The sequence below is a fragment of the Urocitellus parryii genome, chromosome 3, assembly GCF_045843805.1.
Source record: "Urocitellus parryii isolate mUroPar1 chromosome 3, mUroPar1.hap1, whole genome shotgun sequence".
NCBI classification, from domain to species: Eukaryota; Metazoa; Chordata; class Mammalia; order Rodentia; family Sciuridae; genus Urocitellus; species Urocitellus parryii.
In genome coordinates, this window is record NC_135533.1 from 205,251,924 (window position 1) to 205,267,967 (window position 16,044).

Here is a 16,044-nt window from a genome sequence, read left to right on the forward strand (position 1 = left end):
GAATAAGGGTTTCGGCTTTCCACGTCTCCTCGTCAAGCAGGATGCTTGAATGGTCTTGAAAACCAGGGATTCTCCACGGGGCGGCCGTTCTGCCCTTCACCCTCCGGGTCGTCGGCAATGGCTGAAGAACCCGGGGCTGGGGAGCTCCGGGGTCGGCGGGTAGATACCAGGGATGGCGCCTGTCTACGACAGAACACTCCTGCCCGAGCGACCCGGGCGCTGGCGCTGAGACCGCCCGCCGACGGGTGTGCTCCGCGGGCTCTTGGGCGTCTCAGCTGGGATGACAGCTCCCGCCAGAGCTTCCTCCTCTACTCGCGGCCCGGGGGCGCGTGGGCACGCAGATCCCGCTCCGCGCCCGTTCCCCTGGAGACCTAGAGGCGACCGCGCCGGCTGAGATCCTCCGATGACCCCTCAGCGAGCAGAATCAGTGCGGACGCCGAGTCCCCTCGGTCCCAGGAACCCCGGGCTCGGAAAATTTGGTAGCTTCTCTCTTGCACGATTCTCGCCCCGCAACTCACTCACCAAGAAGGTTCGCTCTCGCGAGGGGGAATTTTCCTCCCCACGTACCTCAGGCGGCCTTCTGGAGGGTCTGGGTTTAAGGGCTCCGCGAGCGCGTTTGCGTCGGAAAGCTCCGCCCACCTAGCCCAGACAGGGGTGGGGCCTCCTCGCAGTGGCCGTTGTCCCGCCCAACCGCCTCCCAACGGCTCCCTTGACCGGGCGGCGGGGCGGGGCGGCGCGGCTGGGCCAATGCGCCTGCGCGCGCGTGCGCGGAAGAGAGGGGCGTGGCTCGTGTGCGGCCCCGCCCAGGCCTGGCGTCTCCGCCCGCCCTATCTCCCAACTTCCTCAGCGTGGCGCCGACGCTGCGTGCGGCGCGGGTTACCCAGAGTGCTCCGCGCGGGGGCAGCTCACTGGAGTTTGGTTCTCGAGGCGGCGGCAGCGGCGGCGGCGGCTCCGGCGGCTCCTCCTCCTCCTTCGGTGGCGGCGGCGGCCCGGGCCCGACCCCCGGCCCCGGCTCCCCTCTCCGCCACCCCGCGCGCCCCCACCTACCCCGGCGCCGCGGGGAACATGCGGCTCCGCTCCCGGAGGCCGGAGAGTGAGTGACCCCCGTCCCCCGCCTCAGCCCGCCCGCCCGCTGGCCCGGCCGCTCCCCCCCGCCTCGCCCAGGCAATGACAGCGGCTCCGGCGTCTCCGCAGCAGATCAGGGACCGGCTGCTGCAGGCCATCGACTCCCAGAGCAACGTAAGTACCCACCGCGCAAGCCGGGACGGAGGCCGCGTGGGCCCGGGACCCTCCCCCTCCCCGTGCCCCTCGCCCGTAGGGCTTCAGGGGACTCGCCTTGAGCCCCTCTCCCTCCGAAAGGCGCTGCCATCCCGGTCTCTCGCTCCCCAGGCCCGGGCCCAGGGCAAGTCGGGTAACCCGGCGGCTCTCGGTACGTGAGGCCGTGGCTTCCGTGCGGCCTCAGCGAAGGGGGCAGATAAAGACTGAGGCCAGAGCTTTTCCTTTCCTTCTGCTTCAGCTCTACGACCCTGGTTGCTCTTGACGGAGCTCACCTGCCTTGCCCTACCCCCGGGACCCGAGACCCCCGGGAAGCCTTCCCGGCGGGGGGGAGGGGAGGAAGGAAGACTGCGAAGCAACTGGTGTCCGGGGTATGACTCGGGGAGCCTGTGCCTCCCGTGTCTCGGCTTTCTGGGTGATCAGGGAAGTCCTTTTTCTCTTTTCCCGACTAGAAGCACCTTCTTGACTTCGGAGGGAACACCCGCCAGCTCTGCCCCTAGCTGGGCGCCCAGGGCCCCTTGAGAGAGACCTCCTTCTCCGTTCTGGGACTAGACATACCTTTGCCAAATCCCTCTTGAGGTCACTACCTAAGAAAGATGATTCTGGGGCGGGTGGGATCCTTCCTGTTGTCTTTCTGGGCCTGAGTGCTCATTGCGTCCCTGACCAAGCCAGAGGTTGGCTTTTTGGTGGTGAATTAGAGATGATTGTTCTCTCTCCCATTCACCCAAGAACTCTGCTTCCATCGTTTCTTACCCCAACTTGGGGTCTTAGCCTGGTGGTTTGTGGACCCCTTCAGGGTTAACTCCAGGGGGTCACTTTCTCAGGTGCCCCATTGCTAAGGCTACTGTTTATAGAAGTACCTCTCCCTCTTCCTTCCAATAGTGCAGGGAAAAACTTAGCATGTTTTCATACCTTCTCCAAGGTTTTGTTGGCAATAGGTGCCATTTTTTCCCTGTGGCAGGAGCAGGGCAATAGGAAGATGCAGTGGTATCCAGGCATTTACTTGGAGACCAGGAAGTGGCCATTGAGATCACTTTTTAACATGCTGGAGATGGAAGAAAAAATTGTCTTGGGTCTTGCCAGGTAACTCAGGTTTCTCTCAGTAGATGAGCTTTTGCTTTTCCTTTACTTGAGTTTGCTGATTATTCTTAGCAGTGTGCTTTACTCTGGTGTTTTTGGAATAATTCACTTTGATTTGTTCAGTCTTGGTAGAAATTGAAGGGTTATGATCTTTGTAAGGTCGTGGTTGCTGTATCTTAGTAATTCTCTTATTCCTCGTCTTCAGGCCCCATTAAGATTGACTTGATGGTAATTGTCTTAACAAATGTTACAGACATTTTTGTTATGACTTTGGGGGTGGAGTAGGCACAGGCTATATAAAACCTTCTGGAAGGTCCTTTTTGCAGTAACTGGTGCTGCTGCAGTTCTAAGATTGAAATATTAAGGGATGAAACAAGTGACGTGGGAAAGGACTTGGTGACTTTTGCTGCTTTCTTGGAGCCAGCAGTGTGATTTCTTGAATTTCATGTGCTTGCTACCTTTTTTGAGACTGTGAGACCTGAAACATCAGCATTGACCCTTAATGCCAACTAGGAGAGCCTTGGGATCTGAAGATACTTTGACATGCAGTCATGATGTTGTAGATTAGGTGAAGCAGTGACCTCAGGGATTTCAGTGTTGTGTAAGACTCTAACCTAAAGGGTCCCTAGAGTTGGAAAGGGAGAGGAGGAGGAGGAAACAAACCTTAATTTCCTGTGTCTTTGCATGGACAAAAATGTTAAATTCGTATAGATCCATGGATATGTCTCGTGGTATGGAATTCCCATGTCATATGGCTTAATTGGGGGGACTCTAATGATAAGTGTGGGTCAGACTCTACTAACCTAAGGGTGGTAGATGGAAATGGGAAATTGTTTCTTTGTGAGCAGTGAGAAAAGTACCTCCTTTAAATGCTGCCATTGTAGGACCATCTGTGAAGATAGTTAAGTGCCATTTGACAGGAGCATGACTTTGAGTGAAGAGTAGGAGGTCAGAGAGTTTGGATTGTCCACGGTTGTTGGCGGAGGAGACCCAAGAGCCCAGAGTGTCTTTCTCTGCAGTTTCTCTTGGATTTCTTTAGGCTCAGTGAGAAAAGAGTGCTAGCACACAGTTCTCTTCTCGGCCTTGCCCACTTATGAACTCCAGCACAGGGTAATTGACACATATTTAAAATGTTCACGGAGAAAAGGAAGAAGGGAAAAAAAAAAAAAAAAACGGGGACAGTGTTGAAGAGCCAACACTAAAATTAAATCTCTTCTGAGAGAAGCAACAGAGAATTGTGTCATGTAATGCTTACCTTTATGGGCATGCATTTATGGTTAACAAACCTAGCTGTTGCTTGAAAAATCAGTGTTGGGCCACTAATATCCACAAGTATCTGAAAAGTTAAGTACAGAAAATAATGTCACTTACTGACCATCTCCTTGCTGAAGGAGTCTCAGGAAGAAGCTGCTTTTTTGTTCTAAATTTTATTCTCTGGAGTATTTGAATTTCTATAGCAGTTGACTCAGAGTTTGTCATTTTTGCCCATTCTCTAATACAGTAAGTCCTCCACTCTCCTTTCCAAAAGGCATCTAAGAGTTTTTCAGAATAATTGGAGCCTTACGTTTAGCTGTGTGTGTTAATCCAGGGTGTTGAAAATCTCTCTGAAGAGCGATGTGCTTTTACTTGTTCCCCTGAATTTTTGTGCATTGTGGGTGAAGTTGAGTAGTGTGTCTAACTTTTGCACAGAAATGACAGCCCCCCATGAAGTCTCTTTGGCAGGTAATTAGGTTCCCATTTGTATCAGATGCTCATTATTTCATAAAAATCCAGGCCTTGTCTTCCTGATAGAATGCAGATTCCTTAGAGATGTTTCTTTTCTTGTCTTCTTCCAGAGTGGAAGCATTAGGCTTGTGTTCTGCATTGCTAGTTCAACTGACTGAACACTAGGAGCCTTCTTGGCCCTAATACTAGGAGCTATATCTGAGTCTCCATTTTCCCCAAAAGTCCTGGTGACTGCTATGTGTCCTGAAGTCTACTTGTGGAATATTCTAATGCAGAACTTGGGGAGAATGAAAGACTCACAGGTGACTGGAAATCTCTGTAAAACTGGGCAACATAGATGTCATGTTATGGTTGAAAGACAGCTTTTCAAGGAATGGCTGGACAGAGACAGTGGAGGGTATACTGCATACCCTTGAAAAGCTAAGAAAGCACAGGGCAGGGCTTGCTAGATGCAGGTGTGTGTCTCTCTGTTTAGAGCAGTGAGAGACCAGAGAAGGTTCTGCTGAGAAGAGGGACTTGCACAGAGAAGAGGGACTTGTACAGCTTTTGATATCAATGTTGTTGCTTCCCTACTGTCAGGCTCTGGAGCAGGAAATCTCAGAAGCTCCTTTATTCCTCATAGCCTGCAGGGATCAGTATCTAAAAGGAGGTAAGCAAGGGGCTCTGCAAAGACTTGCAAGAAGGGTCATTTTCCTACCTAGGAATCTGAAGGTTAAGACATTGCTTGTCTCAGTTGCCCTGCGGGTTCTTTGTCTGCAGAGTAGGACTGGGAGCTGGTGTACTTATTCCAGACCCAGGATCAGATTCTGGAAGTGGTAGCAGAGGCTGGCTTGAATCATTCTAGAGGTTTTTTTGTTTGTTTTAAATAACTGTATAAGGTGTATTGTGTGAACTTTCTCAAATCACAGATTTCCAAACAGAAGTGGACACTTTACATTAATTTGTATGGCATCTTAGCAAGAGTGTTCTGCTTCCTCCCAACAGTCCTACAAAGGGAGATGGAGTAAAACCAGTCTCCCCCCTTGGCAAGTGTGGAAGCCAACATTATAGTAATATTAGGGGCCATTCAATGAGTGTCTCCCATGACCACAAGAGAACAAGTTGCTGTTGTTTCTTAACGTCAGGTAACTGGCTCAAAACGAGGTGACCAACTCAAAGTTAGGGACTTACCCAGAATTATTAAATAACAATGTTTGTGACCCTAAACACTATCATGCTGCTGTTGAGAGATGGAAAAAAGAAGAGACATGGTGGGTGGGGGGCAGCATTCTGAGCTGGTAAGAAAAGTGGAGAGGCAGTACATTTTCATAGTGGCCCTGATAGGGTGCTAGTGCCTTTCGAGCACCCTTTCCACTGTGCTCCTTTTCACTGTGAGGGCACACGTGTTGATCTAATGTAGTGATTTCTTGGGCTGGGTGTATTTCCTGAGTAAGGAAGACCTATATGAGATTAGAACTTGGATTAGATTTACCTGTGATCTAGAAGGATGAGGATACTAGGTGACCTATCTTTTGAGCATCTTTAAGGTCTTTGTCATAGAGTGTCCCGAGTGGTATCATGGTGACCAATGTGAAATTTTTCATGAGTCTTGGGTTCTTGCTTTACTTTCTGCTTCAGGATGATAGCACTTTTGCCAGGTGCAGGGGTACTTACCTGTAATCCCAGTGGCTCAATAGGCAGAGGCAGGACGATCACAAGTTCAAAGCCAGCCTTAGCAACTTACACCCTAAGCAATACCCTATATAAAATATAAAAAAGGGCTGGGGATATGGCTCAATGATAAAGTGCCCCTGGGTTCAATCCTTATACCACCAAAAAAAAAAAAAAAAAAAAAGAAGAAGAAGAAGAATAGCACTTTTAAATTAATTCCTTTCTTTGTTCCTGGTACTGGGGATTAAACCCAGCAGTGCTTTTACCACTGAGCTACATTCCCTTTTAATTTTTTATTTTGAAACAGGATCTTACTAAGTTGCCCTGGCTGGTCTTGAACTTGGAATCCACCTGCTTTACCTTCCCCAGTTTTGCTGGTATTACAGGGGTATATCACCATATCACCATGTCCGGCAATAGCTTTTTTTTTTCTTTTTTTCTTTTTTTTTTTTTGGTATCAAGGATTGAACACAGGGGTACTTAACCACTGAGCCACATCCCCAGCATCCCCCACCCATCCAGACACCTTTTTTTTTTTTTTTTTTTTTAAATTTTAAGACAAGGTCTCACTAAGTTGCTGAGGCTGGCCTAAAACCTCCTCCGGCCTCAGCCTTCCAAGTTGCAGGAATTAACATGAACCACCACTCCAGGTCCAGCAATAGCATTTTTAATGTTAACCTAAAATGCCATCCATCCTGCCCAAAAAAGAAATCATATAAGCTATAAAATTGAAGACTGTTGATTCTGACTTCTTAAGCATATTAGAGGACATGAAATCTAGGCATGAGAATTCTGCCTGATCTCCCCAGTTTCCCAAATTCATGACATTCCTGTCTTTGCTTTCTATACCATGGCCGGGTGTGTTAGAAGAGCAGTGTGCTGTTTACGACTTCAGGAAATAGGGAAGTAACAAGTATGGCTTGGGAAACAGGTGTAAGTCCTTGTTTGTGACTCATTCTGTCCCTGAAAAAGGTGGACTTAACAGTCTATTCTCATGGAAATTTCTGAGTATGTTGCCTTGGCTAGATGTCCCAGAGGCCTAGAGGACTATCCCAAGACCAGCCTGTGGAAAGGGAAGTTTGTCCTGGATACAGATATAAAAAGGGACCAATAATTACCTTGGCTCCTGGGCTTAAGATGCACACCTCAGTGGTGTCAATTTCAGGGTTAGGCTCAGGGGGCTGCTGTTCTTATCTGTCCTTGTGAGGATTATCTAGAATGGGCTACAGTTTGACCTCTAGAAGACTGTGGCTCGGTGGTGGGGGCCTTCTGCCTGCTCCCTGTCTCCTCCTTTTGGAAGCCAGGTCCTGTGTCATGCTTCTTCTTTTTATTCATGAGGGTGGGCTGCCCTGAGTCTACCTGGTTCCTTTGGGGCCCAGTGCTAGTTGTCAGAATGGGTGACTGAGTTTGTGGGTTGGCAGTTGGCAACTGAGGCAGTGCTTTTTCAGGGTAGCCTTGCCAGCATCCATGCTTGGAACACCCTTCCGAAATCACTCCTTTCACTCTTGGAGCATATGTGTGGACCCAGTGTGGTGATCCCATGAAATGGGGGGGGGGGGAGATTTCCTGAGTAAGGAAAACCTACCAGTGTTCTGTGTGCTATTTAAAGTATTTCCCGGTGAATTTCAGGCCATGGAGTTCTTTGCATCACCAAAGGATATACCCTATTTATGGAGAAATGCAGTAAAACTGAAAAGGATGGCTCAGTAGTTGAATAGACTTCTAGCAAGTGACTATGATGCTGAGCGTGGAAGATGCAGACCTGAAGACACCAGACCGCCCTCTATGGACCTGGAGCCTCACAGGGAGGAGGGCAGAAATAAGAGTGTGTGAACGTTGTGAGGTAGTGTAGGGACAGGGACAGCCTGACAGGTCTGTAGCTCCTGAGTCTAAATGGAATGGTTTTTCCTGTGTTGTCTTTGAACATAATTCTGCATTATAAAGAGCCTCAAATGGCTTTCTGGAATGTTCCATCATTTGTGAGTTCAGAATGAGAAGTTCTATATGCTGGTGGAGGTAATCATCTCTTGGTTTGTCTGTGGTATGAGGGAAACAGAACTGGAAGGAATAGCTGGCATTTCATCGAGTAGTCCTCTTAGCCATGGAATGGGGAGCTCACAAATGTCAAGCTCTGTGAGTCCAACTGAGGCATCTGCCCCCAAGAAAATGTGAAGGGCATGGGATGGATTTGAGGTGTTGGTTTGGGGGTTTTTGTTGTTTTTGCTTTGTGAGACAGGATCTCTCTGTTGCCCTTGCTAGTCCTGAACTCAAATGATCCTCCTGCCTCAGCTTCCCAAATAGCTGGCCCTAAGGTTTGCAGTATTTGAAGTGCTATTGTACCCTCTGAGTGGCCCTTAGGGGTAAACCTAGGGTGGGGAAGGAGGGAATTTTTGCAAGGAAAGCCCCTCTGCACTTGGGGACATCCTAGATTATTGTCAGAGCTGGCTTCAGACATTCCAAGGCCACCAGATGAGTAGGGACCTCCCTCTAGAACCTTGGACTCTGTGGCCTTCTGGGTTCCCAGAGATTGTGTGGTTCTGTATAGAGCCTGTTAAAAGGTGAAGGATCATGGTAGATGATGTGCCAGCTGCCTTCTGTGGTTTACTTCTCAAGGACTGCTGGGCAGATGGGGTTAAAGGCCTCTGAATGCTACATGGACTTCGACAGAGTTTCCTGTGTTCATCCATTGGAGGCAAATGAATCTTGGAAAGCTTTAAGTGGCTTATCAGAAGGTTCCCTCTGAACTCATCAGGTAGGCATGGAGTCCCGTTATCATTGGTTTCCTCTGCTGGGCAGCAGCAGTTGTAAAGTAAGGTGGACAGCTATCTTTTATTGGGTATTTGTTATGTGCCTATGTAACATCTGATTGGTTCTTCATTCCTAAAGAGAGATGTTCCATCTTCATTTTAGGGACTAGGGAGGAATGTTGTCACAGATGAGGGCAGAAACACTGAGTCTAAATCTGGTACTGGGTGGCTTGTCTCAAAAAGACCTGAGGATATAGCTCAGTAGTAGAGTTCTTGCCTAACATGTGCAAGGCCCCAAGTTCAGTCTCTATAAGTACACAATTCAACATTCCTGCTGACACAACAGATGTTTATTGGTGTTGCTAGGGTCAGGTGTATAGATGGGGTCTCATGTATTGCTCAGGTTTGCCTGAAACTCCTAGGCTTAAGTCAATCTTTTGCCTCAGCCAAGTAGCTGAGACTACCATTAGCATGTGCTGCCATGCCTGGCTTGACTACAGGTCTTGTCGATATCATTTTCCATGGAATTGCAGGCTTCTTAATAATGGAGCATGAGTTACTCCCCAAATATACAGAACTTCCACAGCATGTGTATACTCATGTGCTTATTGATCTCGATGTGAATGAGGCTGGCCTGGAAATGGCTTATCTTTGCTAACTGAGCAGGTCCTAGGTGTTGGCAGTATTCAGTACTTCATGTGCATTCAAAATATAAAAATGGGAGGCAGGCACTGATAAGGAAAAAGGTTCAGTGGACATAGGGCTAGAAGGAATCAACCTGGGATTGGAATTTGGCCTACCTACTGGCTGCCTCCCATGTCACCTGTGAGATGTCTGTGGGTACATGGAGTGCAAGTAGTCCACTTTCCTGCTTGGGCCAGATCTTTATACCACATTCATCTATGGGACATTTTAAACCAAGCTAGAAGGAAAGTTGCATAGGTTGAGTATTCCTTATCCAAAATGCTTGAGAATAGAAGTGTTTCTCTATCTTGGGAGTTTTTCAGATTTTGGAATTTTACATTGTCTATTGGTTGTCATGAATGCAACAACAGAAACACATGGAAATCTGAAAAGATGCAAAATTCAAAATTTTTAAGTCTTATTTTGGTGCTCAGAAAGTTTTGGATTTTGTAGCTCTTTGGGTTTTGAAGAGACATTCAGACTGTCCATGAAAAATTCTGTGCTTCCTCTTAAACTAGCTGAGAAAGAGGTGTGAGGTGTTTTTCCTTTTTGACTCTTGACTGGCCTTTTACCCCTGACAGAGAAGATGGTCTTTGAGCTGAGTTCCCTGCCCGTCTGTGGTCCCTGGAGTTACTGTTCAAATGCTGCCTTGAGGCTGGGGTGTGGCTCAGTGGTAGAACACTTGCTAGCTAGCATATGCAAGGCCCAGGGTTCCATTCCCAGTACTGCCAAAGGATGGGGGCTAAGGGGTCCTACCTCTACCTTCTGTCCTTGGCCCCCTTTTTCGCTCTTGTGACAAAACATGAGATTTCTGAACACACATACACTCTGTGTTTTCATTTGCTAAGGCCAGAATGTGGGATGTTGCTTTCTCCAGGCCACATCCATGGTTACTGCAGGGTGACTCCTGTGCTGTATGCAATTTGATTTTGTAGGTGGTTGGTTGTGGCTGGCCTTGACTCTGCAAACACCAGCATTTGGAGAGTTACTGATAGGACTCAGGCACTTGTGACTGGGGCCCATACAAGGACACTAGTCAGTGGCCTGGCAGTCCTTTCCCATGTCCTGGTGGCCCTGGTGGTAGGACCTTCAGTATAGGTAGCATGTTTTTCTGTTCCCTACCCATACCTCCAGTCACAATGGACTCACTGAGTAGCCACTTACTTGATGGTTCTCTTTGGAAGGGAAGATGTGGCCACTTCAACCTGAGCTGCTGATGTGAGGGAAAGCCATCGAGGAGCCTGTGGTACTGATGTGTAGGTATATCAAATAAGAACAGTTTACCCTTTTGGCTGATTGGCTCACATTGTTTCTTTGGCATTTGGTTAGCTGGTTGCAGGCAAAGCGTCTGTCTTCATTTCCTTTACTAATTCTGTGGCTCATAGCACAGTCGCATTAGCCCTGTGCTATGTGGGATAGCTTAGACACAAGGAGCTGATTGTCACTCAGAGACCTGATCTCAGGTTGTTCAGCATCCTCATTAAACATCTTCCTGACTCCTTCCCAGAAGGCCCCTTGTGCCTTCGCTGGGCTTTGATTAAATTAGCTAAGGAGGTTGTCCCTGAGAGCCCTAAAGGTCCTATTAGCAGTTGATGGGATATTGGAGCTGATATCCCTGGGTGGGTGCTGATTTAATCATTTCTCCAATGTGATATCGACAGCAGATAGTTGGGCCCAGTGCTGGGCCTGGAGGAGTTACATCAAGAAGGCAAAATAGGAGCAAATGAAATGTAAGGTCTGGGTTAAGTGACAGGGTGGTTTGGTTGGTGTTTGGTCACACTGTGGATGTCTCAGTGCTTCTGTTCCAAGTGAACCGCAGACTGAATTTGCCTGTAGTCACCCTTGGGTACCTTTTTGTTAATTTGCCTTAGCACAGATGCTTTTGGGTTGCAGAATTGGAACTCATCATGGACTGACAAGTATCTTGCAGGGTGTTTTCACCTTGACTGACAATCTCTCCTGAGGCTTAAGAACTGCCTAATACTGGCCTGTTTGGGGAGGCACTATGGTAGGCATGGTCAGGTGACATGAGCTTCCAAACCCGCCCCCCACCAGGGCATGGGGTAAACTAGGCAAGAGCTATAGCTTATCCAGACTTATGGGCTCTGGTTGAGGCCCAGGAGGTCTGGTTGGGTCTGATTGTCTACCCATTTCCTCTTGTGTGTCCCCTCCCGCTGATGAACCTGGGTAGCCAGAAGTTGCTATCTAAATTTCTGGGCCTGGCTTCTTCCCTTAGGTTAATGAGCACATAAAGGTAGTTTTGTTCCCCCTTTTCTTAAATGTTGGCAGGCTGGCAGTGACAGAAGTACGCCACATGTTGACTGTTAGGCTGGTCTTTCAGAAAAAGGTTTGTGAATGGGTACTACACCATCACTTCTGTTTTAAAGGAGTGTCTTTTCAGGCATCTAAGTTCACATTTTGAAAATGGTGACAAGAGAGAAATAAGCCATGGGGTGCAGGAGCCTAACTTCATCCTGAAGGGCATAGTGTCAGCTTTACTTTTCCAGTGTTTGCAAGTTTTCTGCAAATGCGTGTAACCATTTCCCAAAATGCTATTTGGGATTGAAATTGAGGTGGGGGGAAAAAACTGGTCTATTTTGTCTTCAGGTGTTTGTGTGTGTGTGTGTGTGTGTGTGTGTGTGTGTGTGTGTGTATGTGTGTGAGAGAGAGGGGGAGAGAGAGAGAGAGAGAGAGAGAGAGAGAGAGAGAGAGAGAGAGAGAGAGAGAGAGAGAGAGAAATGAACCACACAATATAAGAGACAGCAGCTCTAGGTTCTGACCTGAAGGCTAAGCAATTGTAGAGAAAAAACTCTCATGTTGAAACTCCTGGACAGCACTCTGCCTCAGCTTGGAGGGGGTTTGAGGGGGGTCCTTGTAAGAAAGTAGCAGTATTCTTGGAAAGTTTCCAGAAGAAGCAGGGTCTGCTATGCAGGCAAACAGTAGGTACTCCCAGGCAACCACAGACAGTAGCATGGAAAGGGTGAGAATTCTGGTGGGAAGGGATTGGGGCATCTCCAGCAATCTGGTGCGTTTGACAGGTTGTATTTGCAGCAGATGCTCTAGTAGAAGACTTGAGCATTACCTCTCTGAGCATGCTGCCATCCTCTTGAGGAGTTAGGGGGTGTGGCTGGGTAGGTGCCTGCTTCTCTTTCTGGGGATGCCACTCCCGTGTTAACACAGCTGACAAGGTTTTCTCTCTCTGCGCAGTGGACTCCACTAAGTTGGGAAATAGGAAGTGGCATCATTTACTTTATCAGATGAATTGTCCTAAGGCACCAGTTTGCCTCTTACGTTTTTCACTTTTTTGGTGGGGGGGGGGGTACCAGAGATTGAACTCAGAGGTAGTCAACCACTGAGCAACATCCCCAGCCCCATTTTGTATTTTATTTAGAGACAGAGTCTCACTGAGTTGCTTAGTGCCTCGCTGTTGCTGAGGCTGGCTTTGAACTCACAATCCTCCTGCCTCAGCCTCCTGAGCTGCTGGGATTACAGGCCTGCCCCACCATGCTTGGCTTTGTGTTTGTCACTCTTTAAGTTGTCTTCTTGGTTCTGTGCTTGCCGTGGGGTTGGTGCTGAACCAACCAAGTAGCAATGATGCAGCCTAATGAGTGGTACTCGACCCCTGGTCCCTTGCATCTTGCTGCATTGGCCTTACAGTTCTTGCACACCCGCTTCCAGTGATGTCTATTTCCCTCTGAGATTTTGCCTTGCCCAGCAATACTCTGAATCCTCCTTGGACCTGAGAGGCTTTCTCCAGGTGCTCTCAGAGTCCTGGCTCCATGGCGCCTGGTAATAGGCTTTCCAGCAATGCATCTCATGTTGGGCATTCAAGCAGCTCACTTCAAATTGAGTGGACCTTTCTTACTCCTGCCCTCAGCATGTTGGTCTGTGTCCATCATGCTTATCCACAAAGCTGTGGGTCACCCTATAGCCATCCTGTGCTTCCCCTTTCCTTCAAGCTGGATCTTGCAGAGAGGGCACAGAACTGAGGGTAGTCCATGTCCTTCCCTTTATACCTCTTCTTTGCCAGTGTCAGAGATAGTGTCTGCAAACCCAGATTGGGGTGTTTTACTTCCTCTGATGGGGTCCTGTTCTTCACTGGATAGTCTCAGCTCTTTTTAAATGGTATATAATGGAAAAGTAAATGTGTGTGTGTGTTTGTGTGTGTGTGTTTGTGTGTTGCATTTCTGAGGAATAAACCCGGGGTGCTTTACCACTGAGCTATATCCCCACGCTTTTTATTTTTTATTTTGAGACAGGGTCTTGCTAAGTTGCCAGGGCAACTCTTAAGTCTCTGAGATGACAGGCTTGTACCACTGCATGCGCCTTATGATGGGGTAGATAGTCTTTCTCTTTGGTAGAAGACTTGGACAGAACTGAATTGGAATCTTGACTCTATTATTCACTCTGGAACCTTGGATAAGGTTAGGTTTGCTGCCTTTGTTTTCTCAGGAGGATGTAAATATTGCAATTTAAGAAGGCTGTTGAGAACAGAGTGTGGTACCTTTCCTAAAGTGTATTGGGTACTGACATCTGTGATAGCTAATAATGCACAGGGATGGGAGTGAGCAGCCTAGCCATTTCCTTTTGCCTTCCTGGTGTATGCCATCTTGGTTTTCCTAAGAATCACCCTCCCTCCAGTTTGTGCCATTGGATAGTTAGTAATGTAGTCAATCATGGGGCTGCATCTTCCTGGTCAGTGATTGATTTAGGGATGGATCGGTGACCCTGTGAAAATTGTAGCACTTTACTGGTGGAGTTGGGGGATACCTAAATGGGAAAGGATGTGAGCTATTTGCCACTGGGGTCTGCTGCTTGGAGACAGCTGACTCGGGAGTCAGTCCAACCCAGAAGGTGGGGAGTGTTAAATCCCTGTGACCCATCTAGTCAGAGGTAAGCTCTGCCTGAACTTTAAAATAAGTGAGCCCCTGTCTTCCTTTGTCATTTATTCCCAGTTAAGCTGGCTTTTCAGTTGGTTGCAGCCAAGAGTCTGGATAGAATCATTCCCCAGGCTCTGGCGCAGACAGCCTCTTTCTTCCCTCCTGTTCCAGCCACGTTCAGGAGCTCATCAGATCCTGACTTGCTCATGTGCCACCACCTAATTGCCCACCCTCCCTCCTTCTCTTCCACTTTCCTTTCCCTTTTTCCTTCTTTTCCTTCAGTGTCAACTATCCCGAGAAAGCTATCAACAGCACTGTCTTAACCTGTTTGGCATACACATTGTACCCCTTCCCCAATTCTGCTTGAAGGCAAGGAGCGGGTTGGTTCTTTTCTTGCTGGCGTACAGTGAGCCCATGTATTCTGTTAGGGTCAGTAACCAGTTTATCAGTGGATACATGTTCATCTCTTACTTTAAGCTATAGAGGAACCAAGTCATGCCTAACTTGGGAAGAATGAGTTAGGTTTTGTGTAAGAATTAAGGTTTAATGGATCCTGGGCAGGGCAACCACTAGGCTCACGAGTGTTGAGTTGGGATGACTGGACTTGGCAGGTCCCCTGGAGGATGCTCACCATTCCTGTAATGGCTGCTTGGCACTCTCCAGACTTCAGCCTTTGTGTTCCTCCCGTGGTGCATTGGATCTCTCAGAACTTCTGACGTGAAATCCATGTAAGCAGTGAGCCTGTCCTGTGTATGTTGCCCAGTTCAATTGTGTCTGGGTATTCCTGAGGCTCTGGGCAGGACCTGGTGTCTTGGTGAAGTATGGGCATGAACATGCTTCTTCCTTTTCCTCAGGCCAGGAATTACCCTTGGAAGAGGGTTCCAAACCCCAGCATGGAAGGAAGCTTCTGGTCCTCCTCAGTTGCTTCCACCCAGGTGATCTTGGAATGCATCACTTAATGTCTCCAAGCCTGAGTCTCTTTATTTGTGACATGGAGCTGATGGTGTTGTCACCTGCTAGTGTAAGATGTTTTGAGTGCATGTCACAATGCCTGGCTTCTGTGTAGTCACTCAGCTCATGGGGGAACTGGTATTGTCTCCCTGTCTTCCTCAATGTCATGCAGTTGCAATGATCCACGGCAGAATAACCTCATCAGTGATTAATAGACCTGCAGGATGGAGTTCTGTTCCCAAGTCTGGGAGGCCTGGATCTTATTAAATCTAGTGTCCAATCCCATGTAATGAACAAAGTGCCTAACATCCTTGATGTAAATCTTTATTAGAGATATCACTCTGTGAGAACTTTATCTTTTGACCATGACAGAAATGGTAATGAGGACAATAACATCTCTCTCTCTCTCTCTCTCTCTCTCTCTCTCTCTCTCTCTCTCTCTCTCCTAGGAGTTAGCCCATTTTATAAATAAAGACACTGCCGTTTGGTGAGGTAAAGTGACTGACCACTGCACAGCTAGGAACTGACCCAGCTCTGTCTGCTCTCAAAGTCTTGGCTTTCATAGTGAGGCACCACTGTTGCCCACTGCGGAGAGAAGAGGGTACATGTAAAGCTACTGTCTCCCCCCCCCCACCCTGAGTTGGACAGTGCACTTCTAGGGCCTTTGTGCAGAACTTGAGGCATGCAGTGTTTTTCCACTTGAGAAGTTGGGAGGAGGTTGTGCTTGGGCTGGCATGAGTATGCAGAGGGTCTGCTGTTCCCTCCCCAGCTAGACATGATTTCTCTGAGATGATGGGTCCTCTGAGACAAGTTGGCTCCAGCCATTTGGTCTTGTGGGGAAGAAGAGAATCTTCTTATCCCTTAAGTGTAGGTTGGTGAATAGGGCTTAGCACCAACTGGAAGTCCCCAAATAAAAGAAGATGGACACGGGGCGGGGGGGGGGGGGCGGGGAGGAAAGAAAAGTATGTAATGTGCAGAGTTTCAGAGTTAGACCTCGGTTTGGATCTCTGTAGTTCTTGTCTCTCAGCTGGTGCCCTTGGACAAATCACATC

At 48.3% G+C, this 16,044-nt stretch overlaps 1 protein-coding gene across 1 annotated transcript in view; it reads left to right on the forward strand.

Annotated features, from left to right (window-relative positions):
- The first annotated feature begins 995 nt into the window (after nucleotides 1-995).
- Med26 (mediator complex subunit 26) overlaps nucleotides 996-16,044 on the forward strand; it is a 55,941-nt gene continuing 40,892 nt past the window's right edge. Inside the window, exon 1 of the mRNA XM_026390079.2 lies at nucleotides 996-1,239. Within this exon, the coding sequence (XP_026245864.1) occupies nucleotides 1,168-1,239 (72 nt within the window). The 5' untranslated portion in view covers nucleotides 996-1,167. The remainder of the gene's footprint in view (nucleotides 1,240-16,044) is intronic.